The sequence below is a fragment of the Pelophylax lessonae genome (genome assembly GCF_965119305.1).
Source record: "Pelophylax lessonae genome assembly, chromosome: 2".
Taxonomy (NCBI): domain Eukaryota; kingdom Metazoa; phylum Chordata; class Amphibia; order Anura; family Ranidae; genus Pelophylax; species Pelophylax lessonae.
Window position 1 is genome coordinate 101,389,264 of NC_138769.1, and position 27,040 is coordinate 101,416,303.

Below are 27,040 nucleotides of genomic sequence, written 5' to 3' on the forward strand. Positions count from 1 at the left end.
ACCTTGGAGTAAAGCGCACTGCTTCTCTAACAACTCTGTATAGGGCCAGTTACATCCCAATGCTCAACAAGATTAAGGATCAGTTGAATTTCCTGAGACCTAGACCCCTCTCTTGGCTATGTAAATGCGTTAAAAATCATTATTCTGCCTAAGCTAACATAAATATTTTTAACCACTTAAGCCCCGGAAGATTTTACCCCCATTCCGACCAGGGGGTATTTTGCGATTCGGCACTGCGTGAATTTAACGCACAATTGCGCGGTCGTGCGACGCTGTACCTAAACGAATTTGACGTCCTTTTTTTCCCACAAACAGAGCTTTCTTTTGGTGGTATTTGATCACCTGTGCGATTTTTTGATCACGCGCTATAAACAAAAAAAGAGCGTCAATTTTGCAAAAATAGCAATATTTTTCACATTTTTTTATATGAAATTCCCCCAAAAAAAAATGTAAAAATCAAAATTTTTAAAAATTTTCGGCCAATTTATTTTATGCTACCTATGTTTGGTAAAAAAAATCGCAAAAAGCGTATTTTGATTGGTTTGCGCAAAAGTTATCGCGTTTACTAACAAAGGGAAAGATTTTTGTCATTTTTGTTGTTTTTTTTTTTAACGCGTAATGGCGGCGATCTGCAATTTTTTTTGCGGTACTGCGACATTGCGGCGGACAGATCGGACCCTTGACTGACATTTTTGACACTTTTGGGGTTACCAGTGACATTTCTACAGTAATCAGTGCTATATATATGCACTGTTACTGTAAAAATACACTGGTAGTGAAGGGGTTAACTTTATTTGGAAGGGAGGGGCTGTGTGTGTCCCTAGGGGCGTGGTTTCTACTGTGATTGGCTGTGGCTCTAGCTGTAAAGACACTGATCAACGGATCTACATACCAGATCCGTTTTATCAGTGTCTTTGCAGCGAAGAGAATGACAGGCAGTTTGTTTACACAAGCTGCCTGACATTCTCCCTCTCCCCCGCCGATCGCCGAGTGACCGGCGGACATCGGGTCCGCTGGTCACACGCGCGGGGGGGTCCGTGACCACGCGGGAGCGGGAGCGCGCCCCGGGGGGCGCGCGCTCGCTCCCTAGACCCTCACAAGCAAGCAACGTAGCCCTACGTTAGTTTGCCTGTGAGGGGCTGACCGCCGACGTAGATAGTCGTGCGGCGGTCGGCAAGTGGTTAAACTATTCCTATCACCTTATATTAGGAATATTTTAGGAAATTAAGATCTGTTGTATTAAATTATGTATGGGCACATAAATGTCCTAGAAACTCCAATGCCATGTTGGCAAAGGAGAAAAAGGCCAGGGGGTTATCTACACCTGATTTTAAAAAGTATTACCAGGCAAATGCTACTGCATGAATAGCGGACTGGATGCACAATAAGGAAGCTAAAAGCTGGGTGGAGATTGAACTGGCACAGAGTAGGGTTGATTTAGATAAGATGGTATGGATTCCACGGCGATAATGGGAATTTGCTAAAGACGCATCCACTGACTAGGAACATGTTTAGGGTATGGGATGGTCTGTGTAGACTGCTAATGCACCTTTAATTTCATTAATAGATGCCACCAGATAAATGGAGGTATACACAATTACAGCACGTTACACATTCACTCCCACAACCATTGCAGGGGAAAGCCAATTTAAGGTCAGTGGAGAAACTGTTTAGTTCCCCTTTGTGCATAAAGAAAAGCGTATCTAAAGTATATAAAACGCTGGTAAATGAGGCAGAACCTGAATACCCACCATGCTTAGGGAAATGGGAGCAGGAATTAGGAGTGATTGGAGATGATGAAAGTAGGAATAAGGTCTTGGGATTAGCTTGTTTCTCAAGAATTGACGCAAAGACAGCTCTTTGCCAGGTGGTATGTACTCCGCAGAGGGTGCGGAGGTTCTGAGCTGACGTCCCCCCAACACGTTGGAGAGGGTGTAACGCTCCGGGGACCTTTGCACACTTGTGGTGGGAATGCATAAAAATAGTCTTATTGGGAAGGGATCATCAAGGCAATTCATCAAATCACAGGAGAACATATACAGGTAGAACCCTGGAAAAGCTTGTTCCACGGCACAAAAAAAAAACGGTATCCCAATACAAGAATACTCTATTGCTGCATTTATTAAATGCAGTTAATAGTTTGATGCCGAGATTTTGTCGAAAGCCAGAGGTCCCAAGTATGAGAGAATGGGTCGATTGGTTGATGTCCATTTAAGAAACAATGCATACAGTAGAGGACTCCCTTGGGAAATGGTAAACTATGTGGGGGAAGTTGTTGGAGTTTAAAAAAATCTACAGGGTATATGGATATGTTGGATGTCTTAGGTCGCCGACAGATGTTGGTTTATTTAGACACCCGATTTCTGGATCTAAGAGGAGTGGCTACGACCTTAGATCAGATATGAAAGAGAAAGTTGGACCTTTGGAAGGGTGGAGCTTTAGGAGGAGGATAATTGTTTGTTTTTTTTTTTTTTTTAGGAAGAGGGTAGGGTTTCATAATTGCGTGAAATATCATGTAATGATGATTATTTTGTGTAGGTGTTTTTCTGTGTTTTTAAACAATATTATAACTAAAAAGAATATTTAAAAAAAAAAAAAAGCATCATGTATGGCGGACCTTGGTTTCCTTTTCTCCAAGCCCCCTTTTTTTGTCACCTGCTAAACACAGGACTGTGAACACATCCTACTCTCCATCTCTATTGCATTGTGGGGAAAGAGGAGGTTACAGAATATACCTTGGAGGGCAGATAATGTTTGATCAGTTAAATTCACAAGAAGTTACAAACACATTGTATTTCTGGCAAGATAAACAGATATTTTCTTGTTAAAAATGAAATCTAAAGCAAACCATGCATCTAAGGAGAGTGGTAAGCTGCAATGTATTAGTTTTGTTCTTCGGTTTAATCAGGATTCAGTGCCCTGTGTTGTTCGAACAGAATAGTCCGCTCTACTGTTTACAGATTGCTTTTCGGTTAATATAAAAAAATTACCCAATCCAATGCTGTGATACAGTTCAGGGCCTTTAGCACTTTTATGCCCATAGAACTTTTGTTTGCTAAAGCTGTAGTTATACCCTTGTGCCATTTTAAACATTTTAGTTGTGATAAACTGTGTGTATTTTTTTCAGGAAAACATCCCATCTCTGTTCTGATGGAGCTTTGCAACAAGAAGAAATGGTCTCCACCGGACTTCACGCTTGTGGATGATACAGGCCCGGACCACCGCAAACGTTTCCTTTTTAAGGTAAGAATTTATTTTCAGGGCAGATTGAATTCATAGCTTCAGCCCTATTGTAAATGAACAGTAGTGGGTTTTTTTGCCCTTTTTATCTACAAGTAATTCAAGCCCTTATATTCAGAGGAATTCTCTTATATTGCAGCTTGGTATTAATTTTTCCTCTGTTGACCCTCCGCAGAGAAAATTTACGTCTACTCTTCTTGTGTTGGCAGGATTTGTAGACACCACAAGGCTTTCACGTTCAAAAAATGTTGCTTCCTAAACCTTTTTTAGATTTGAGCAATGTTCCAAACCCATGCAGACCACCACTTTTAGCATTTAGAGCACCCCTCTGTGCTATCCGAATAATCTTTGACAGTGGTCTCCAAACTGCGGCCCTTTGCTTGCTTTTATCCGTCCCTTGTGGTGCTATTTTATTTATTGACACCACTGAAGTGCACAATTCCTACCAATGACCTCAACGATGGGGCACAATTCCTCCCACTGTCACCAATGATGGGGGATTGTTTATTCCCACTCATGCTGTGACATTTTTTGCTCCCGATGGCCACAGTCTTGCCCTCCCTAATCTGGAGGACCGTAAACTGGCCCTTTATTTAGAATGTTTGAACACCCCCTGCTCTACGACATTGATGACGCTTCCTTATATTTAGTTGTAAATGGCCTTGTCTTTACCCCGATAATGTCAGTTTTTCCTCCACTCACTTCATCATCTCCCACTATCCTGCACACCTCTAAGTTGTGCAGGTTCCTGTTGTACACAATCTCCAAAATGCACATCTTACTAATTTACCTGACCCAAAAAAAAAAAAAACAATGCTAGTATACACCCTTCTGATTTCTTGCCTTGGCTTAATGAGGCAGAAAAAACTTGATTGGAGGGGAGGATAGCTGCATAGTTTTCAGGTCATGTGAGTGAGTGGGCTCCCGTTCACACCAGATATAACCATTTTGTATTTTACTTTGTCTTTGCGCACAACAATTATCACTCCCTGATCTACACACATTCATTCTTTCCTGGAACTGTCCCATTTTATATGTTCTTCTTTTTTTATGCAAGCACATATATAAAACCCAAACGCGTTGCAATTAACTTCAGTACAGTCTTGGAAATAAGTCCAGTGTTGTGTCTATTCATTTACTGCAGCAATACTGATTAGAGCAATTAGAAGCCGCTAATTAACTCTTTAGCAGAATTTTGCTGTGTAAACCTAAATTCCAGGAAAACTGCTGCTTTAAAAATTAGGGCCCTAAAGCCAGCCATAGACTATTAGAATCTCGGCTGGTTCAGCAGGGACTGGCCAAGATTCGAACCATATATGGGCAGGCTGAATGTACCCAGTTTGATCGAGCATATCACCAGCTTGTCAGATTTTTCATGCAATTATTGCGATAATTGCTGTGTGTTTCCCCAGCTAGCCTGGCTCCGTGGGAGTGATTTTCTTACCTGGCACCCGTGGTTGTAGGAAAGAAAATCGCTCCATCTATGGCCAGTGTTGGCCTATTTTGTGTCTGTGGATAGCCTATCTTAATGCAGTATTAAACTTAAAAGCAAACCTTCATTATATTGCAGCTTAATCTTTCTTAAATGTGGTGGCTGTTTTAGTTTTTTTTTTTTTTTTTTAGGCTTTCTTTCCTTTATTTTTACCTGGTGATCCTAAAAGTAAGTCTGTTGTTTTTCAACTAAACAAGCTATCCTACAGATGTGGCAGTTAGAGGGACGAGACAAACCATTTACCACTGACAGGGTGCTTATGATCAACTTTTGCAAATATAAAAGCGGTGCTGTAAAAAGTTATAATGATAATAAAATCAACTAGTGACAAATAGGAGCATGAGTTATGAACAATAAATCTAATCGTAAATAAATGTTACTCATATAGTGACCTATAAATGTGAATATGTCAAAGAATGGCATACAGTGTACCACTACATAGAATGCCTGCTTACTAGATAGACCCAAAAGGGTCATACACGCTAGAGGTAAGTAGGTGATGATGGACCAGCAACTCACTCCAATGAACCCAGAACTTCTATAGAAGAACCTCCACTTGGCGACAGATGTATCCCATAGAAATAAATAAACTGCCATAGTGTAATATTGTAAGGGAAATGTATTTTTTTTTTTTTTTTTTTAATTAATAAGGTCTTTATTGTAAAAAAAAAAAAGAATTAAATGCAAATACAAAGAAATATACAAGCGTACATTTGGAGAATGTAATGAGAATAGAGCTGGGTGAACACGAAAAAAATGAGCAAATACAACAAACAGTTACTGCGATGGAAAGAACTGTCTAATACAGCAAAAGCATATGACCGACATGGGGACACTCTATAGAGTCCTTGACCAGCAGCAGCCACAGCACCACTCACAGGAAGAGGGGAAACCACACACCAAGTAGTGTGTAGTCTAGATACAGGTCTCCGGGGGCCTGAACCCACGTGTCCCAGATCTTTTTGTACTTGGTTGGGCATCCCCTATGGGTATATACCAGTTTTTTATAGGGTAGGGTTGTATTGACCTCTCGGATCCAGTCCCGGAATGAAGGAGGAGTGTCCCTCATCCAACGTCGAGCAACACATTTTCTGGCAAGAAACAATGTCTCATGTAAAAACAGGGTGGTGTATTTATCTGTACTGACATCAGGGGGTATCCCTAATAAGCAAAATTTCAGAGATAATGTCAAAGGGGAACCCATGGTGTCATGGAGAAACCTGACCACCTGTCCCCAGAAGCCCTGGACCTCCGGGCAGTTCCAGAGAAGATGGTAAAAGGTGCCTCGTTCCTGCTGACACATGGGACACTGCCCGGAGGCCTCACCACGATACTTTGCCGTCATTATTGGTGTTAGGTAGGCCCAGTGAAGGACAAACAATTGAGTTAGTCGACCCAAAAGTTTCGGGGAGACCAATTTACAATTGTCTAGAGCTTCTTCCCATTCCTCATCCTCTATGGTCCCAACATCCCCCTCCCATTTAGTTTTAACAGCATAGGCCAAGACTGTAGAAGCCGGTAAAAGAAGTGCGTTATACATATGAGAAATGAGTTGTTTAGATTCAGAACCCATCACCACCTCCAAGACCGGGGCCAAGTCGAGCACAGGTCGGGGGAATTGAGCGGCGAAAGCGTGTCTAATCTGAAGGTATCTGAAAAACATATGGTTGGGAAGGTCATACTGTCTTTTCAGGGGAAAGTTATTTAAAAGAAAAATATTGCACTTACATCAAGTAAAAAGCAACAAACATGTAAACACGGCTGGCTAAAACGCTACACTCGTCCTTCCAGGATCCTCACAGCAATCGGTGACGTCAGCATGTCGCGAACCCTGTTTTTTTAATAATATACTTTTATTTTGTTCAAATATTTTTATTAAGCATATTTCCGGATACATAACCTAAATGAGAGGATATGCTTCATCTCAGGAAAATTCTGATAACCCGTTAACATATGACAATGCAAACAAAATACAAGGAAGCTAAATCTAACCAGGTAGCACTTTTCCTTTTAAAACAAACTTTACTGAAAATTGCAACAGTGCATTACAAATCACAAAGAACAACGCCAAAAGGCCATGGTACATACAAAACAGAAGTAAAAGTATCCGCGTTCAAAAGGGGGATGATTACAAACCACTTGATAACCGAGGAGGTTTAACCGGTAACATGGCCTGGGCAAAAAAACATTGTGGCGAGTCTGCCGCATGGGAGACAACAAAAATAGAAATGAAAGTCAGCACCTAAGGAGACACTCATAGCAATGTAATTAGGAGGGAGGTCTAATCGGAACACGTAGAAGCTGTTTCCAGCCATCTACACCACACTTTCTCGTATTTGGCAGTGCAACCCCTGTGGCGATAAATCAGTTTTTTTATACAGTAGGGTAGAATTCACGTCTGCTCTCCATGCCTGAAAAGAGGGAGGTTGGGGCCTAATCCATGTCCGGGCGATCAACTTGCGGGCACAGAATGTTTTGTGTAGGAAGGTAGTGAGGAATTTATCTATGTCGGAGTCAGGGAACAAGCCCAAGAGACATACCTTTGGGTCCAGCTGTAGCGGGGAGCCCGTGTGATCATGTAGGAATTTGATAATCTGGAGCCAGAAGGGTTGAACCAGTGGGCAGGACCAGATAAGGTGATAGAAGGCGCCTATGTGTGCATGGCATCTAGGACAGTGCGGACTAAAATCAGGGCGATAGTGTGCGATGCGAGCCGGTGTTAAATATGCTTTGTGAAGTATATAGAGTTGGGTCAATCTATCGGGAAGCCTAGGGGATGATTGGCGTGGGCATTCAAGGATAGAGTCCCAGTCCGTTTCTTCTAGGGGGCCCAGGTCCTCCACCTATCGATCTTTGGCCCTGTCAGACACCGCATCAGTAGCTTTACAACGGAGCTCCAAGTAGAGTGCAGAGATCAGCTTGGTTGGGTTATACCCGAGTATGATGTCGAGGACTGGGGGTTTAGTTAAAGTCGGGATAGCAGCAGGGAACTGGGCCTGAATTGCATGTCGCAATTGAATATATCTAAAGAACAGGGAGGGCAGGAGGTCAAAGTCAGTCTTTAATGCTTGAAACGAGCAAATCCCGGTGGCGCATAGAACATGAGACAAGTACAGGACGCCCCGGCTCGCCCAGAGCCCAGCGCCCGAGAGGGTGGATAATTCGCAGAGGTGCAAGTTTTGCCAGAGGGGGGTATGGGTATGAGTAGGTTCAAGTTCTAGCTTTCGAAGGGCCAATGCCCAAATACGGCGGTGGTGGAAAAGGATAGAGTCGCGAGGGGGCCAGGGGATCCCGCACCCGAAAAAGCACCTGTTGCGGGGCGTGAGTGGGAATGTCCGCCTCCCGGCAGACTAGGAACTGATATCTGGGGGCCTCTGAAGCACATAGGTAGTAGAAGTGCGAGAGCTGGGCAGCCAGGTAATAGGAATGGACATCAGGCAGAGCCACCCCGCCCTGTGTGGTAGGGTTTTTAAGGATCGCCCATGACAGCTTATGTCGACCCGAGCCCCATACGAACGTGTTAAGGATGGTATCGAGGACCTTGAAGAATTTAAGGGGTACTAACGTAGGAGCGTGCCATAGCACATACAGGAGTTTAGGAAGCAACATCATTTTCACTAGGTTAACCCTACCCATGACACCAAGGGGTAACCGAGCCCATGCTTGCGTGCGCGGTTTCACTAGGGGTTCAACATTGTCAGGTATGTAATCTTTAGGCGTATTGGTAACAAGAACACCCAGGTACTTAATCTTGGACACTCTAGTCAGGGGCAGGGAAGCCGAGTCAGCCGTGGGGGGGGGGGGAAGGAATCAAGGGGCAGAATTTGCGACTTAGACCAATTGATCCACAACCCAGAGTGTCTGCCAAAGCTGTCAATGGTATGCAGAGCATTGTGCAGGGAGGGGCCCGTGTCCGCAAGGTATAGCAGCATATAATCTGCGTACAAACTGACAGTGTCCTTGATAGTCCCCAGGCTCAATCCTCGGACACCATTGTGCGTCCTAAGGAGGATGGCCAGGGGTTCAACAGCAAGGGCGTAGAGTAGCGGGGAGAGGAGGCGCCATTGTCGAGTGCCGCCTCCCAGGGGGAAGGGGATCAGACACCCACCCATTACAGTACAGGAGTCTAACCCAGGTTATAAAGGAGGGCCCAAAGCCAAAACTCACCATACACTCCCAAAGATAGTCCCACTCCACCGAATCGAAAGCCTTGGCGGCGTTTAAGGAAACAACCGCTCTAGTACCCACTTGCTCATTACAGGCTTGGATGTTCATGTACAGTTTACGGATGTTCATGGCCATATTCTAGCCCGGCATGAAGCCAGTCTGATCTGCATGGGTGAGAGACAGAATGACTTCAATAAGGCGCATAGCGAGGATTTTGGCCAAAATTTTGATATCAGCCTGTAGGAGTGAGATAGGGCGATACGATTCGGGGAAGTGGGGGTCCTTGTCAGGTTTAGGGATGACAATGATCATGGCCTCACGCATAGAGTCAGGGAGGGTGTTGGTATCATAAGCATGTTTGTATACTGTGAGTAGTTCAGGTGTCAGTTCCTCCGTGTAAGCGGTATAGAAGTCTAGCGGTAACCCGTCAGAGCCAGGGGCCTTGGCAGGGGCGAGGGAGGCAATCGCGGAAGCTATCTCGTCCTCAGAGAGGGGAGCGTCCAGGGCGGCTCGCTGGGAATCCAACAACTGTGGGAACAAGATGGGTTGTAGGAAAGTCCGGGTCTCAGAGGTAGAGTTAGTTTTCTGGGAAGCGTATAGCGTGGCTTAGACGGAGCAGAATTGCGCAGCCACCATTGAGGGGTCTGAAACATCGTCGCCCGTAGAATCAGTTAGGGTCACTACAACCGGGGGTCTAGAGTCCTGATGGGCCAGATATGCTAGGAGCTTGCCAGCTCTTTAGCCCTGTTCAAACACACGTTGGTTATAGAAGAAGAATTTCTGTCTAGCTTTTTCAAAATGAAGTTGATCGACCGCACGAGTGAGGGATTTAAGTGTCGAGAGATTGGAGGGAGAGGGATCCAGAACATGAGTCAGTAGCCGACGCCAGTTGGGAGACTGACTGTTGGAGGATAGCCCTAGAGGATGATTATATGCGATTAATTCGGTGGGAGAGGACAGAGCAGACATGTAGCTTAAACATCTCCCAAACAGAGGCCGCACTCGCAGGGCCCCGGTTAGTGGTGAAGAAGAACCCCCACTCCCGTGGGAGGTCCCCCTGCTCCACCAGAACTTTCAGCCAAAATGGATGGAGTCGCCATGGGCGGGTCACCACCTGGGGGGAAAGGGACAGTGTCACCCAGCATGGGGCGTGATCTGAAAGGGACCTGGGTTCAAATCCCGAACCCACTAACTTGGGCAGGAGGGAGGCAGAGAGTAGTATTAGGTCTATGCGCGACATGGTCGAGTGTGTTGCAGAGAAACAGGAGTAGGCTCTAGTGTGGGGGTGTTGATATCGCCATGCATCCACCAGTGCAAATTCTGCGAACAAGCGGCCAAGTCTGGTGGTATCAGGCAGGGAGAGAGAGGCGGGTACATGCATACCAGTGTTAATTTTGTCTACTAAAACCGACTAAAACGTTTTCGTTGACTAAATTAACACAATTTTAGTAGACTAAAATACGACTAAAACTAAAATGGCATTTTAGTCTTAAGACTAAAATACGACTAAAACTAAAATGGCATTTTAATCAAAAGACTATAACTAAAACGAAATCGAAATTTGCAGCCAAAATTAACACTGGTGCATGCTCAAAGCTTAATACCATAAATAATAACATATTAGATTTTTCACTCCAGGACCAGCAGTAGTATATAATAAGTTTGGAAATTGTAGAGAAATGCTTAAATAATGCATTACAAATTACAATTGAACTACACCCATTCGATTATAGATGACTAAAATGAGTTTTAGTCGACTAAAAAGCAGGACGTTTTAGTCAACTAAAATGTACTGGAGTTTTAGTCGACTAAATACGACTAAAACTAAAACACTTGCAGAAGACTAAAATGGGACTAAAACTAAAATGCCATTTTAGTCCTAAGACTAAGACTAAAACTAAATTGAAATTTGCTGCCAAAATTAAATCTGATGCATACGGTCCAGGGAAGGGTTGAGGACCATATTGAAGTCCCCATTAGCCAAGCATCTCACATTCGCAAAGAGAAACGTCTCCAACATAAGTGACTTATACTTTTACAAGGCTTCAGCAAATTTGCAAACCTCACCCACTCAGTCGAATAAAATGGGATTTTTGACTTACTGTAAAATCCATTTCTCTGATGTTCATTGACGGACACAGCTCCTGATCTACTTAACCATTGGGTTATACTGCCCTTTACTGGAGTAGGACTCTAGGCAGAAAAAAAAAGTCTAGCTACACCTATGGGCAGCCCAGGGGATATACTCCCTCTCTCTGCTATAGGTACACAGTTTTGTTACAAGCAGTGTCAGAAGAATTACAATGCCACAAAGGGGTGGGTGTGTGTCCGTCAATGAACATCAGAGAAATGGATTTTACGGTTTACCATTTTCTCTTTCGTTCAATGACTGAGACAGCTCCTGACCTTCTTAACCATTGGGCCGTCCCAAAGCAGTGTTAAACATGAGGGGTGGAAACAGCGAAACAAATTCCCAAGGCTAACTATAGCCAACCAGGTACACAAAAGCTCAACCAAACCTACTGGAGGTCCCCCTCAAAGAGGACCAGGTGCTATAAACAGCAGCCTGCAAAACCTTTGCGGCCAAAGGAAGCATCCGCAGATGTCAACACATCCACATTAAAGAACTTTGTAAAAGTGTGCACCGACGACCAGGTGGCCGTCTTGCAAACCTGCATCACTGACGCCTGATGACGAAAGACCCAGGAGGCACTGAACCCGCGAGTAGAGTGTGCCTTGACAGGGAAAGGAGGACCCTGACCCTTGATGGAATAGGCCTGAATCACTGTCTGTCTGATCCATCTGGAAATGGCCGCAGAGGAAGCGGACAACCCTTTCCGAGGCCAACTATTAAGCAGAAATAGTGAGTCTGACTTCCTAAAAGACTCCTTAGCTGCCAGGTACACCCTAATTGACTGAACCACACCCAAGGCATGCAAAACAATTTTCTTTGGATGTTTTGGCCAGAGGAACAGGAAAGGCAACACAATGTCGTCATTCAAATGAAAATCAGAGACAACCTTTGAAAGGAATGACGGACAGGGACGAAGAACCACCTTATCTCTGTAAACCACTACATAACGCTGCCAATTCCGACGCACGCAGATGATAGCCATTAAGAAGGCCACCTTTTGGGACAGCGTAAGCAGGGGAATCTCCCGAAGATTCTCAAAAGGAGGTTTCTGAAGGACTGAGAGCACCAAATTGACGTCCCAAGGTGGCAACGGAGACCGCACTGGAGGGGCCAATTGCCGAACTCCTTGGAGAAAAGTACACACCAGGGATTATGTGACCAAGGACAGTTTAAAGAAGACCGCTAAGGCCGACACCTGACCCTTGATGGTACTAATGGCCCGTTTCTGCTCAACCCCCCGTTGAAGGAAGGTCAAGATCCGAGCCACCGAGAAAGCGTGAGGATGACCCCCAAGAGACTCACACCATGCAATGTATGACTTCCACGGCTAACACCCTCACAAAGATGCAAAATCACTAACCCCATCACCAAACACAGTTTGTCTATATGAGATAGACTAAAACTTTGCTTCCACTTACGATCCCCCCCGCAATCCTCTACTATCGTTTAGTCACAATCCCTCCTTTTATCCAGCCTGGTCATCCCCATCTTCATTCTCAGCCTGGTCCCAAGAAGGCCTACTACTACTTTTATGCCTAAATAAATAATTTACAAAAAAAAAAAACATGTTTTTATCAGTTTAGGCCAATTTGTATTCTGCTACATATTTTTGGTAACCAAAATCCCAAAAAGCATATTTTAATTTGGTTTGCGCGTTTACAAACTACGGGATAGTTTTCTCTTGCGTCCTCTGACAGTCGCCGCCCACTCATACAGTCTTCACTACTGGTATTGGTCTTATCCACAGGAGTAAGCTAGGCAGAAGATTTTGTTAGAAAACATTCACAAAACCTTGTATAGACACACCTACAGGGGGCTGTCCCTCTGGTTCAGTACCCCCCTGCTAGCAGCATTCCCAATTCAGTTTGGCTTTTGCCTAGTTAGGAGTAGGCAGGCTTCCCTTGGCTGGGGCTGCAGTTCTCAGCCTTTCTTCTTCCTCTTATTTTTTATTTCTGAAAAAGTGATTTTCTTTACACTGATAGCTTTTTATTTGTTCATGCGCTTAGTCAGACTTCGGAAGACTACAGCGTTTGCGGAGCTGGGAATCGCACTGGTTATCCTAGAGCCTTACGGAATCCCAGCCTGCCATCGAGCATTAGCAGGCTAAGCGTACACCCAGGCCTCGCAAACGACCTGTCCCTGTCCTCAGGGACATGCCTTGCGAAGTGGCTACTTCGCTGGGACGTCTCAACTGCGGTACGCCGCGTGTTGCTAGCGTCCTGTTCGGCTGACAGCACCCCCACCCAGAGTGGGAGGCTTCCTGTCAGAGCGGTACCCACATTTTCGCTGGACCGGTGAGTACCATGCTACCCCTCTGTCTATGGCATTATCTGTCGGGGGGGTGTATGTGGGGCCTCTGTTATGGGGATGGCAGTCTATGTGGAGTCTGTGATATCCCCCTCATGTCTGTCAGTACGGTTCCCGTGTGTCCCTTCCCGGTCCCTGCGGGGGCGCTATAGCGGTTCTGCCGCGGTGTGGGGGTCCCTGTGGTGCTTGGGCAACGTTTTGGGGGTACAGACATGCTTGTGGGGGCCGCAATCGGTGTAAAACCGCGGGGCCTCCATTTCAGGTGTGGGCAGGCTGTTGGCCTCATTGTGAGGGTAGCAGCCATTTTCTGTAATGCTTTGTAATTTAACACATCTTTAGTGTGGGCTATGTGTTTCCTCATGTGCTCAGCGGCCATTTTCTCAGAGCCTCCCCCATAGACTTACATTGGCAACCATTTTCTTGTGTTCTGCCTCTAGTGGCGTGACATCATTTCCTTTCTCCTGGCACACAGATCGAGCTGGCAGCGTTGGTACAGTATAGCACTTTTTTCTGGGGGATTTTCTGCTGTTTTTTCTGGTTTATATCTCTGCTGGCAGTTATTACTTTTCAGTGCTTAGTAGCACAGGCTAGTTATTCATTGCGGTGCAATGCAGTGGGAACCACAGTTATCACCGATTTTAAAGGGCCAGCGCCATTTAATCTCGAACTGTTCTGATGGAGTCCCAGGATAGCAATTTCCCCCAGCTCTGGTGGAGGGTTCAGGTACTCCTGAATCCTCTGCAATAGTCTCACTTACTGCTGCACTTACGACTTTAGCGTCCAAAGTGGATCTGTTGATGTCTGAGCGGGCTTCTAAGAAAAGGCCCAGGATTTCTCGGTCTTCTGATTCAGAGCCAGATATGGCTGCCACGGACAGTGTACCCCCTGAGGGGGGTCTCAGCCCTCTGTCGGATGGGGAGGAGGTGGAGGATTCCCCCTCCGGGTCAGCAAGAGAACGCACTGCAATGTCTGCGCTCATTAGCTCTGTTAAAGACCCGCTACATTTAGAAGACTAGCCCCACCTGCCGGGTAAGCAGTCTTCCTTTGGGACCTGCTAAGCCCAGAAGTCGGTTCAGGTGTTTCCCTGTCCTGCTGAGTTTCACGAAACAGTGAATGAACAATGGCGCAATTTAAAATGCAATTTTGTGTTGCCTAAGCGGTTTCAGTACCGCTATCCCTTTGCGTCTCCGGTGGATTCGCGCTGGACTGTGGCCCCTAAGGTGGACCACACTGTGTCCAGGTTAAATAAAGCCACTTTGATGCCAGCGGAGGATTCGCCGATGTTTAAAGACCCGGTGGATAGGTGGGTGGAGTCTCTTACCAGCCATTCCTATCTGGTAGCAGGTTCCTTGATGAAACCCCTGTTCGCCTCAGTAATGGTCTCTCAGGCTGTGGTGCAGTGGACTAAGGTGCTAAGATGCATCCTTGTGGCTGATTCCGCCCCTCCTGCTACTCTGGAGATGGTGGACCAAATTATTCAGGCTGTTTTATACCTGTGTGACGTGGCCTTGGATGAGGCCCCTTTAGTCTCACGCTTATCTGCAGTCGCAGTGACAATCCGTCGCATCGTTTGGTTGAAAAGCTGGTCGGCCGACCAGACTTCCAAGAAGACGGTGTCTGGCATCCCTTATGCTGGGAATCGCCTTTTTGGGAACTCCCTGGACGAATTGGTGAAGGGGGTCACTGGAGATAAAAGCACGCTGCTGCCCCAGGTGTCCAGGGGCAAGTCTTTCCGCGGTAAGCTGGGCCCTTCCTTTAAACCTAACCAGGGGTCCTTTCGTGCCTTCAAGGCACAAGACGAGGGAAAATCCTTCAAGGCCTCTGATGGCCAGAAGAAGCCTTGGGCGGGAAAATGAAAAGCCGCCCACTCTGGCATGGCGGCCCAGCCCGCCTCGACCAGAAGGGGCTCCCTCACCCGTCTCGGGGTGGGGGGACGTCTGCGCTGTTTTCCCGAGCCCTTGCTGGCCAAGATTCAGGACAGATGGGTTCAGGAACTCATTCGGTCAGGGTACAAGATCGAATTTCGATCACGCCGAACAGACAGATTTTTTCCCTCAAATCTTCATTTGACCCCAGATTGTTTCCAAGATCTCCAATGGGCGGTTTAGGATCTATTTGCCCAGGGTGTGATCGTCCCGGTGCCACATCGGGACAAGTTTCGGGGTTTTTACTTGAATCTGTTCACGGTGCCCAGAAAGGAGGGCAAGGTGCGTCCAATTCTGGACTTCGTTTCTGAACCGCTTCATGCGAGTTCAAAGATTCTGCATGGAGTACCTCGGATCGGTGGTGGCCTCCCTGAGTCCGAGAGATTTCCTGGCTTCCATCGACCTCAAGGATGCGTATTTACACATCCCCATTTACGAAGGTCATCAGAGGTACCTCTGATTCGCAATCACGGAGGAGCACTATCAGTTTGTGGCGTTACCTTTCAGTCTCGCTTCGGCTCCAAGGGTGTTTACCAAAGTGTTGGCTCCGTTCCTGGCCCTGTCGTGGGCGCAGGGGATTGCAATCCTTGGGTATCTGGACGATCTCCTATTAAGGTCGAGCTCCAGTGCCACTCTGTTGCGCGATCTGTCAACCACGGTTCAGATGCTTCAGGAGTTCAGGTGGACCATCAATTTTCAGAAGTCGCCTTTGTCTCCCTTACCTGGGGATGGTTCTGGACTCCGCCCAGGCAAAAGTCTTTCTGCCAGAGGACAAACTCCGGACTCTACAGAACGAGGTCAGGTCCCTCAGGGACAACGAGTCCTCATCGCTCAGGACCTGCATGCTGTCCCTGGGTTTGATGGTGTCCGCCTTCGAGGCGATACCATTTACACAGTTCCACACACGATCTCTGCAAGCGGAGATTCTGGTCAGGTGGGACAGACGTACTCATTCTTAGGAAAGGAGGATCTCGTTGAGCCACCATGTCAGAGCGGATCTTCTGTGGTGGCTCCAGTCTCCTGCTCTGACGGAGGGGAAATCCTTCCGGGCCGTTGTCATGGACGGTGGTCACCACGGACGCCAGCCTGTCGGGCTTGGGTGGCGTTCTGGGTAATTTGTCTGCCCAGGGCACTTGGTCGGAGGGGGAATCCTTCCTGTCGATAAATATCTTGGAACTGCGAGCCATCAGACTGTTTGTTCCATTGGTCGGATCGTCTTTGGGGCCGCCCTGTGCGTGTGCAGACGGACAACGCAACTGCGGTGGCTTACATAAATCACTAAGGGGGCGCCAGGAGTGCCGGGGCGGCCAAGGAAGTGGCCGAGGCACAGGTCCTGGCGATTTCGGCAGTAAACCTTCCAGGTGTGGAGAACTGGCAGGCCGAATATCTGAGCAGTCAGACCCTGGACCAGGGGGAATGGTCCCTACACCCGGAGGCGTTTCAGATTCTGTGTGCACAGTGGGCATCCCCGGATGTGGATCTGTTAGCGTCACGGCTAAACAACAAGGTGGGAAGGTTCGTGGCAAGAACGCGCGACCCTCTGATTTATGCCTCCCCCCGATTCAATTGCTGTCCAGGTTCCTTTGCAGGTTGGCCTCGGAACCGAGGTTGGTGATTCTAGTGGCCCCAGACCGGCCGCGCCGGTCTTGGTACGCGACATCGTACAACTGGTCGTCGAGGCTCCCATTACGGGACGATCTGCTGTCTCAGGGGCGGCTCTTCCATCCTGCTTTACAATCGATGGCTTTAACGGCGTGGCTGTTGAAAGCCAGGTCTTGAGAGATCAGGGTCTCTCGTCGGCGGTCATTCCTACCTTACTCAAGGCTAGGAAGGCCTCGTCCGGTAAGATTTATTATCATACCTGGAAGGCTTGTTTCGCCTGGTGTGAATCGCAGGGTTTCCATCCTCGCTCCTTTTCGGTGGCGAGGGTGTTAGCCTTCCTGCAATCTGGTGTGGACCAGCGTCTTGCGCTGACCACTATTAAGGATCAATTATCTGCGCTGGCCATTGTCTTACAGTGCCCCTTGGCGTCACATTCCTTAATCCGCACCTTTATTCAAGGGGTGCGTCATCTGGCTCCCCCTAGGAGGGCACCCTTGCCTCCTTGGGACTTGAATTTGTTTCTGTCCGTTTTGCAACCTCCTCACTTTGAGAACATCCGGGAGATTCCTCTGCCTGCGTTGTCACGGAAAGTCGCCTTTCTGGTGGCGATCACATCTGCTCGCAGAGTGTCGGAGTTGGCGGCCCTGTCTTGCCGCTCCCCCTACTTGGTTGTTCATAAGGATGAGGTGGTCTTGCGACCTCATCAATCTTTCCTTCCAAAGGTGGTGTCTGTCCTCATTGAGATGAAAATCATTGTCTTGCCTTCGCTGTGTGCGAAACCTACGCATCCTAAGGATGCCTTGCATTCCTTGGATGTAGTCCAGGTGATCAGGGTTTACCTGTCATCTACTGAATCCTTCATAAAGTCGGATTCTCTTTTTGTCCTTTCAGAGGGTCCTCGGAAGGGTATGGCTGCGTCTGCGGCAACCATTTCTAAATGGATCAGACAGACGATTGTACAGGTTTATTCGCTTAGGGAACGGGTTCCGCCCTTCCTTGTCACGGCACACTCTACCAGAGCAGTCAGTGCGTCTTGGGCCTTCCGCCATCAGGTGTCCCAGGTGTGCAAAGCGGCGACCTGGTCGTCCGTGCACACCTTTACAAAATTTTACAAACATGATGTTTTGGCATCGGCAGATGCCTCCTTTGGCCGCAAAGTTCTGAGTGCGGCAGTGCCTTAGGGGAGACATGGTGTTTTTTTTAGCCTGTCCCCTCCTGTTAGGGTTTTTTTCCCCCTTGGTTATTTTGCCTTCCTGGGTTTGTTCGCTCCTGTTGAGCTTTCCTGTTGCCCAGTGTTTTACCTTTCTGGTTCAGATAAGGTTCTTTTCTCTGAACTGGGTGCTGCGTTGCCTTTTAGACGGTTACATTTCCCACCCCTCACATCTACACTGCTTTGGGACATCCCAGTAGTGAAGACTGTATGAGTGGGCGGCGACTGTCAGAGGACGTAAGAGAAAATAGAAATTTTGTAAGAACTTACCGTAAAATTCTTTTCTGAGTCCTCTGACAGTCACCGCCCCCCACCCCTCTTTTGGGGTTCATGGACCTATATATTGCTTGCTACCAAATTGAATTGGTAATGCTGCTAGCAGGGGGGTATTGGACAAGAGGGACAGCCCCATGTAGGTTTGTCTATACAAGGTTTTGTGAATGTTTTCTAACAAAATCGTCTGCCTAGCCTACTCCTGTGGATAAGACTAATACCAGTAGTGAAGACTGTATGAGTGGGCGGCGACTGTCAGAGGATTCAAAGAAAATAATTTTAAGGTAAGTTCTTACAAAAATTCAATTTTTTTGGACTTATTTATTTATTTTCATTAGTAATGACGGCGATCAGCGATTTTTGGCACATTGCGGTGGACAGATTGGACCCCTAACTGACATTTTTGACACTTTTATGGGGACCAGAGACATAAATTTAGTGATCAGTGCTAAGAGTGCACTCTTACTGTATAAATGACACTGGCAGGGAAGGGATTAACACTGGATCTGATTAAAGGGGTTAATGTATGCCTAACTGTGCTTACTCACTGTGGGGGGGGGGGGGGGGGAATAGGCTCTGTGACAGGCACAGAGAGCCGCCCTGGCAGAGTAATTCTGCGTGGGGCGACCGGCAAGTGGTTAATGAGAATGTGATCTATACGAGAAAATGTTTGTGGGGATGGGAGTAGTGGGGTGTATTGGCGTCTAGCTGGGTTCTGTTCTCTCCATTAATGTAATAGAGAATATTGGTTCAGGAGTTGTTAAAAAAAAAAAAAAAAAAAGTCGTTGTGCATTAGGGTGGAGTAAGATATTTGTTTAAGAATGGGTGAAGTGCCTGGTTAGAATCGCCACACAGTATGAGCATTCCTAGTTTATGCGAGGCCACTACGGTTAGTAGGTGAGAGAGAAAAGAGACCGGGTTTTTGTTGGGAGCATAATAGGAAATAATGGTAACTTCAATATCAAGTATGAGGTAGCGACCTTCTGGGTCTCTGATCTCTGCCAGGGGTTTAAATGGTGTGGTACAATGAAATGCAATGAGGGCCCCTCTTTTTTTTGTGGGAGCAGAGGCTGTGTGCGCCTGAGGATATTGACGACCAAAGAATTTATATGTTGAGGTAGTTGTGAAGTGCGTCTCCTGTAAGCACACCACTTGAGCAGAGAGAGCTGAGAATGAGGGAAAGGCTTTGTTACGCTTAGCTGGGGAATAAAGGCCCTGAACATTGAGTGTCAGTATGTTGAGTGAGGTCGTTACAAGAAGCTAAAGGGGTCAGGTCTTGATTCCGTAATGAATTTGAGGTTAGGTAGGGTCCTCTCCAAGGGGGAGGAGGAAAGAGAAGAGCAAGGGTGGTGGGGGAGGGTTAGAAAAAGGAGGCGATAAGCTTTACTGGGGTATTGTAGTGTCATAAGTGGAGGTCTAAGGGTGTAGGGGTTCCTACACTAACTTAGGACCCGAAAGAATGAGGTAGGTCCAAGGAGTACCTAGTATCGATGATAAAATTGACAAGCAGAGAGGATTTGAGATAAGGTACTTGAGGATTTGGTGAGGATGCAGTGGAAAGTCTCCAGGACTATAACAGCCTAAAAAGTATGTAGTCTAAAACTGGCTGCTGACAGGGGATCTTTGTATGGTATTCGATAATATGCTTTGCCCTAAGGGGCATAGTTGGCTATATCATTAATGTATAATGAGCTATGACTGTTAAGATACCCCACTGTGAGCAGGTTTTAGACATATCCAGGTAGTTTATAGGGGTAACTGTGCTTGGGCAGGAGTGGTAATAAGTTCAGTTTAGTAGTGGTAAAGTAAAGATCAACCAAGAAAACATAGGTGTCTAACCAAACACTTTAGACATCTGAGGCAACATAAAAAAGCCTGGGTCTTCTCAAACTGTTTGGCCAATGAGGAGAGTAGACTATATGTAGAGGACGAAATGGGACTTGGGGGTCAAGGGCTAAGGATGCTCTGTTGGTGGGAAAAGCTAGAATTTTTTAGTGGAGAAGGTGTAGGTAGTTTCCCTGTGGGTGGGGAGATGTACAGATTATCGTGAGGCCTTGAGATTCTTTGGTTTTAAAGCCACAGTGCAAACAAGTTAACGGTTACAAGTAAGGGATGGAAGGGTTAGGAAGGGAAGGGTGAGTGAAGGGTGGGGGGTTGTAGGTGGGATGGAGGTGATTAGGGAAAAAGATTTGTATGACTAGAGCCAGCAGCCTTTAGAGTTAGTAACTGCAAAAGCTGCAGAGTATGCTCCAAACAATACCATGTGAGGAACAGCGTACGGATATGAATATTGTTCAGGGGTGTCATTCAATGTATTTGCCAGGAGGGGAAATTGGCAAGGGCAAAGACTTAAATAAGGGGGAAACATCCCCAATTACCAGGGTAGAAATGTCAGTCCATGGAGTCGTGTTCTTTTGGGGCTGGGTCCGGGGAGATGTAGCATCCACGTTTTCTGGTATTGGATGTGGCCTGATGGTTTAGAGAGTTAACTTCTTAGGGGAGTTGGAGGCTGCTCTCCTTTCGGGTTCCTTCAGCAACTGGTTCAGTTGGTGAGAGGTGGAGATCTTGGAGAGTGGATTGGAGATCTTCTGCAGACTTTGATTGGTTTGAAGTTCCTTTGTATGAGATGCAAAGGGTATAATACCAGCGATAAGTGATGCGGCAAAAAGGGTGATGGGGTAAATCTGTAAAAAGGGCTTCATGGCTTTCTGAACGGTCCACCTGTGTGAAAGGGGCCTTAAGCTGGATACACACTATCCAACTTTTGTGGTTAGATTTCCTTCAGATTTACCTTTTCTATGTAGTGCAAGGGCCTGCTAGATTGCATACAAATTGAAAGTGTTTAGGTTTGACCTTTATAGTATATGGTTTTGGTAAGTCTAAAGGAAAAAGTCTTCAGAAAATCTTATAGTGTGTATGGCCCATTACACTGGCACGTCATGCTCGGTCAGCTTCGCGCATGCGCCATCGATCAACTTTTATTTATGTAAAACTTTTATCTCAAAAGAAAAAAAAAAGTTTTTGTAACTGCTTTATAAAGTGTTAGCTGGAGCTGCAGTTTATTAGTTTATTTAAATCTGCTAGCACATATAACATTCCCCTCCCCCAGACTGAAAATGCTGCTATCCAAAAGTCCCTCCATTGCTGTATGTTAGTGTGGAGACTCTTAACATAGGAGGTGTGTTACTGACCAGGTCACCAGGTGAAAACATGGAAAAAGCCTTATAAAGAAAACAAATGCAGCCACCACACTTTGATTGGTAAGCTGCAATATTTTACACTTTTGGTTTTAGGTAAAGACCACTTTAAGTATCTTTATTATGTCTGTGACCTCCAAGCCTACTGGCTAGCCACTGTCATCAGTAAGATATTTGCACGAGGTTGTACCTATAAAACTTGTCTTTACTCATCTCCCGCTTTTAAAATAGGAAAAAAGAAAAACATGAAACTTAGTGCTGTACAGGAAGTCATAGGTCATACTTTGTATTACGCCTCTCTCAAAATGTTTCTCACTATATATGATTTTCAGTGTAGTGAGGAAAAAACTTGTGTGATTTACTATCCTCTTTACTTCTCTCTGTGCAGGTAACAGTCAATGGAGTCACATGTCAGCCGAGCCAACCTAGCGTCACCAAGAAACTTGCCAAAGCTACAGCTGCTGCTGCGGCCCTTCAGGCACTGGGGGCTTTACCAAAGGAAAGCATAACCTCAACCACCAACTTCTGCAGTGCCTCCAATAGCACACTGTAGGTCCGTCACACAATGATGCCTCCTTCCTAAGCCATTTTATCGAGAGGACACATTGTCATAAAGCATCATCCTGATGAGTTAGAATACAAAACTCCAGATGACTTATATTTGTTTTGTTTTTTTAATTTTTTTTTTCTGTTATTTGCATGATAGTGTTTTGTAATTTGGAGGTAATTGAGTCTGTGGCTTTTGTAGATGAAAGCTTGTTTGTAAATTTCCAGCTGCTTTGTGGTTTATCAAGACTGTTGTCCTACTTTGTACCCTTGTTTGTATCATTGACTGAATGTCTTTGTCTGTAATGTCAGGTGGCATCATTTATCCGGTAAGTTTTTCTTCTTTTAGCTTTAAGACTTATGAATTGAGTTGTGAAATTATTGATGCGCAGATGTCAAACTCTGGGTGCATTATGTTTTGGAAATAGTTGCTATAATGCTGCATTGGAGGTCTGGATATCAGTGTGCAAAGGCGGTGCTATCATTAAGACCTGGAGCCTGGAAGTCACAAATTAGTACTGACCATTTGTTTGGCAATAACTGCTCTCCCCTTAACAGGTAAGATTATTAGGATTTGAAGGAAATAACATCTCGCTCCAGTGTTGCACTTATACAAGTTAATTTATCTAGGTTAGGAATGTTTGTGTAGCTGCATCCAATAATCACCGATTCCTTTCTGTCAAAGTTAGTCTATATGCCCAATGCAGCAGTCTTGTTGCCATTTTGTGCGGAGATCAGGCTCTGAATCTTGCCCATCACTGATGCTGACTTACTGACAAAGGCCTTCATTTATCCTTGTTATTTGTTTCGTGCCTGTTTTTCTCCTAATTTTTTTAATCTTGTAGCTTCATTGATGGAGCTTATTTATCTTGGCCCCAACAGTGGCCTGTAATTCAGTGTGACTAAATTGTAAATATGTCTCAATAAAGATCTGGTACCAATAACAATGTCTTGTGACTCATTCATCTAGAGTTTTTTTTTTTTTTTTTTTTTTTGTGCCCTGAATCTTTTAGAGAGAATAACCCAACACATTTTTGTAAATGTGGTCCCTATGTGTGCTCTGGCCCTGGGAATGGTTGGTTCTTATTCAGAATGAAAAGATAACTGGTCTAGTAGAAAAGTACACACTACACAATTACACTGTAAAAATGTTGATCTTAAGAAATTATTACAAGTCATGGGAAAAGTGCATACCCGGACTAACAACTTTGAATCTATCAAAGTTTAAATGAGACAGCATGCATCTTTCACAGTCATTCTAACTATTGAGAACAATTTATTGAACACAATATATACAGCATGTAAATGCAGCTATAGAATATGTGTGTTTGTATATATACACGCACAGACACACACAGTATATAAAAGAATCACCCCCTTTAAAATAATTACATTTTGTTGCTTAGCAGCCTGAAATGAAGACAAACAGTATTTGTTTTATCCTGCTGTATCTACTAAGTGCAACTTATAACATCCAAGTGAAAGATAAAACACCAACATGTCAGAGAAAAATTACAAAAATTCAACAGAATTACTGAGTTGGAAAAAGGATCGCCCCCTTGGGTCAGTATTTTGTTGAACCACCTTTTGCTTTTATTACAGCCTTTAGTCTGTTGGGATATGTGTCCTACTAACTTTGCACATCTAGACTTTGCAATATTTGCCCACTCTTCTTTGAACAACTGCTCAAGTTCAGGTAAATTTGATGGTGACCGTTTGTGGACTGCAGTCTTAAAGTCATTCCACAGATTTTCAATGAGTTTTAAGTCTGGGCTCTGACTAGGCCATGCAAGGACATCATTCACCCTTTTCTCCAACTACTGTGTGGTCATTTTTGCTGTTTGCTTTGGGACATTGTCATGTTGGAAGGTAAACCACCTTCCCATTTACAGCAGAATTTCCTCAAGCATTTGATGGTATTTTGCCCTATCCCTTTTCCCTTCTGTCCTGACAAGTGTTCCAGTCCCTGCTGCAGAGAAACACTCCCATGACAAGCATATTACCACCTCCATGCTTTTCTGTAGGAATTGCGTTATTTGGATGGTGATCTGTATTAATTTCCGCCAGACATAACGTTTGGTGTTGAGGCCAAATAATTCAATTTTAGTCTTGTGTACCTGTCCAGAATTTTATGCTGGTACAGGTATACAGGCTATCTCTGGGCTACAAACATCCGACTTACAAATGACTCCTACTTACAAACGGAGAGAGACAACAGGAAGTGAGGAGAAATCTATCCCTAGGAAGAGAAATTCACTCCTGTAAGAGTTCTCATGGGGAAAAAGGTGTCTCCACTGAAGATTTATCACCAATCCTTGTTTCCAAAACAACCCAAAATTTTCAAAATATAGTTGTCATAGGGACATAAAGTGAGGTGAAATCTTCTAAACAGGGGTACCGACAGCAAAACAAATGGTACAGGGGTGTTAACCCTTCCCTGTGCTATCCAAAAAACTTAAGTATTCTTTTGACTGGGGCTAAACTTAAAAAAATATACCTGTTCTGACTTACAAACAAATTTGACCTGAGAACAAACCTACAGTCCCCATCTTTTTTGTAACCCGGGGACCACCTGTATAGATGACATATTTATGGTGTGGAATTCTAGTGAGACAGCTCTACAAGAATTTATGGATTATTTGGCAACCAATGTATTTAATTTAAAATGTACCATGCAGAGCGATCCCAAAAGTATATCCTTTCTTGATATCAACCTATGCAAACTGGAAGATGGTTCATTGGGGACATCCCTGTTTAGAAAGGAAACACTAAACTTGATGTGTCTAGTGCTCACCCCCAGCCCCTGATCAGGAGCATACCATATTCACAATACCTAAGAATCAAACCAAATTGCGCCAATTTGGATCAATTTGAAAAAGAGGCAAAGCTATTGAGATCTAGGTTGCTCCTGAGATTATATACCAAAACCACACTGAAAAAAAAGCATATAATAAGGCATAAAACAATCGCAATAAAACAATCGGCGTAAACAGGCAAGAGATTGAAGTAGGAACAAACAATTGCAGGCTGAACACTACAGATAAATCACTATTATTCAAAGTAACCATAAAATGTAAAAGTGCAGCGCAATGGTAAAAATGTTAAAGTCCCAAGAGATCCGAGAAGTGCACGTGGGAATGGAAATCAAACAGGAACCCTCCACCGGTGTGATATCAAACGCGCTCACCTTATATTAATCAAAAAAGCGCCTGGGTTGAAGGTATCCAGATACCAGAAAGACTCCCACACTCCCTATCCAGGAAACTCCTCACAGTAAGATCTCCTGCAGCAAAACTCCAGACGGCCTGACAAGGGATCTCCCCACAGGATATACACTCCGGCAATAACCATTAAACATGAAAGAAACAGGGGCAGGATCGAAGTGCTCACTGTTAAAATCTTTATTACACAGTGCATAGAGTAACACTCACATATAAATGATGATTTCAGGCATGTAGATATACATCGGCTGGCTCGAGCAGTGCAAACACACTTGTTGCGGCTTCTGGCTTCAGCAATACTGAGGATAGCAGCGGGTGACGGGTATATCCTGTGCCCTTGTCAGGCCGCCTGGAGTTTTGCTGCAGGAGATCTTACTGTGAGGAGTTTCCTGGATAGGGAGTGTCGGAGTCTTTCTAATCAGATACCTTCAACCCAGGCGCTTTTTTGATTGATATAAGGTGAGCGCGATGGATATCACACCGGTGGAGGGTTCCTGTTTGATTTCCATTCCCACGTCCACTTTTCGGATCTCTTGGGACTTCAACATTATTTTTTACCATTGCCCTGCACTTTTACATTTTTTTATATAATAAGGCATGCCAAAAGGATAGAAATGAGATGCTGTTTGGCAACAAAATTAAAAACCAACTCGATATAGTAAGAATTGTTACCACATATTCTAGTCATCATCACCTGGTAGAGGAGGCCATAGCAAAACACTGGCACCTTTTACCCGGCGACCCCATATTTTTCACATTAAGGAATATCCCCAACTTATAGGAAGGTCAGGTCACTCAGAGATCGTTTAGTCCAGAGCTATTTTTTTATTTTTTTAGGAAAATTCACCTTTGTTGGATACCAAAAAAGGAATGTAGAGATGTGGGAGGTGTGAGTACTGCAAATGGATTTTTGGAGGGACCCTCATTTATATTGCCAAATGGATGCACGCACACTATAGGACATTATGTCGACTGCCAAACGCAAGGCATCTACATCATGTTCTGCAGGTGCGGGGCATTCTGTGTTGAAAAAACAATCAGAAATTTCCAGAAAAGGATGTATGATCATATCTATTATATTAGAAAGAACCCCTATACACACCTATAGGGAGACATGTCGCCCTCAAACATAGATATGATACGAAAATGATAGACATGATAGAAAAAGTGCTGTACCCCTTGAGACATGATATGCTTGTTTGAGCCTCAGTTGTTGTGGTGATACACAGCTGCAGTCGGTGTTGGCAATACTATCTTGTGGCATCTAACAGCCATCTAGTCCCACAGGCTCCCATGCATGGTTAATATGTGGGGGCAAGGAGGCACTATTATGTGCTCCTCTGTCTGACCAATCAGGTGGTGTTGAGGTGGTAGGAGTTATGGGAGCTTGCGTGGGATGCTTTGTATTGTCTCATTTCTATTTCTGTGGTGGTTCTTTGGCCGCTCTGGCCCTGTGGCGGGTTTGTACCTGGTGGGGGCTACTGCCAGGCCCCCCCCCCTCCTGCCTGGATCTGTCCTTGAGGCTTGGTCTCCCAATCCTGGATTCCTGTATGCCTCGTGGTGCAGCCATTTTGTTGTAACCTGTGTGTTTTATACACGGCGGCCATGTTTGTGTAGTCCGCCGGCCATTTTGCTCAGGTTTGCCACTGAAAATGGTGGCGATTTCGGCAGTGGGAGCCCCCCTGGTGCTGACTCCTGGATCGTTTACTTCCTGATCGCCGCATGT

The 27,040-nt window shown here is 45.3% G+C and overlaps 1 protein-coding gene across 1 annotated transcript in view; it reads left to right on the forward strand.

The window, feature by feature from the left end:
* Positions 1–22,440, forward strand: part of SON (SON DNA and RNA binding protein) — a 301,593-nt gene extending 279,153 nt beyond the window's left edge. Inside the window, exons 14-15 of the mRNA XM_082247959.1 lie at positions 3,128–3,243; positions 21,936–22,440. Coding sequence (XP_082104085.1) covers positions 3,128–3,243; positions 21,936–22,100 — 281 coding nt within the window. The 3' untranslated portion in view covers positions 22,101–22,440. The remainder of the gene's footprint in view (positions 1–3,127; positions 3,244–21,935) is intronic.
* The last annotated feature ends 4,600 nt before the right edge of the window (positions 22,441–27,040 follow it).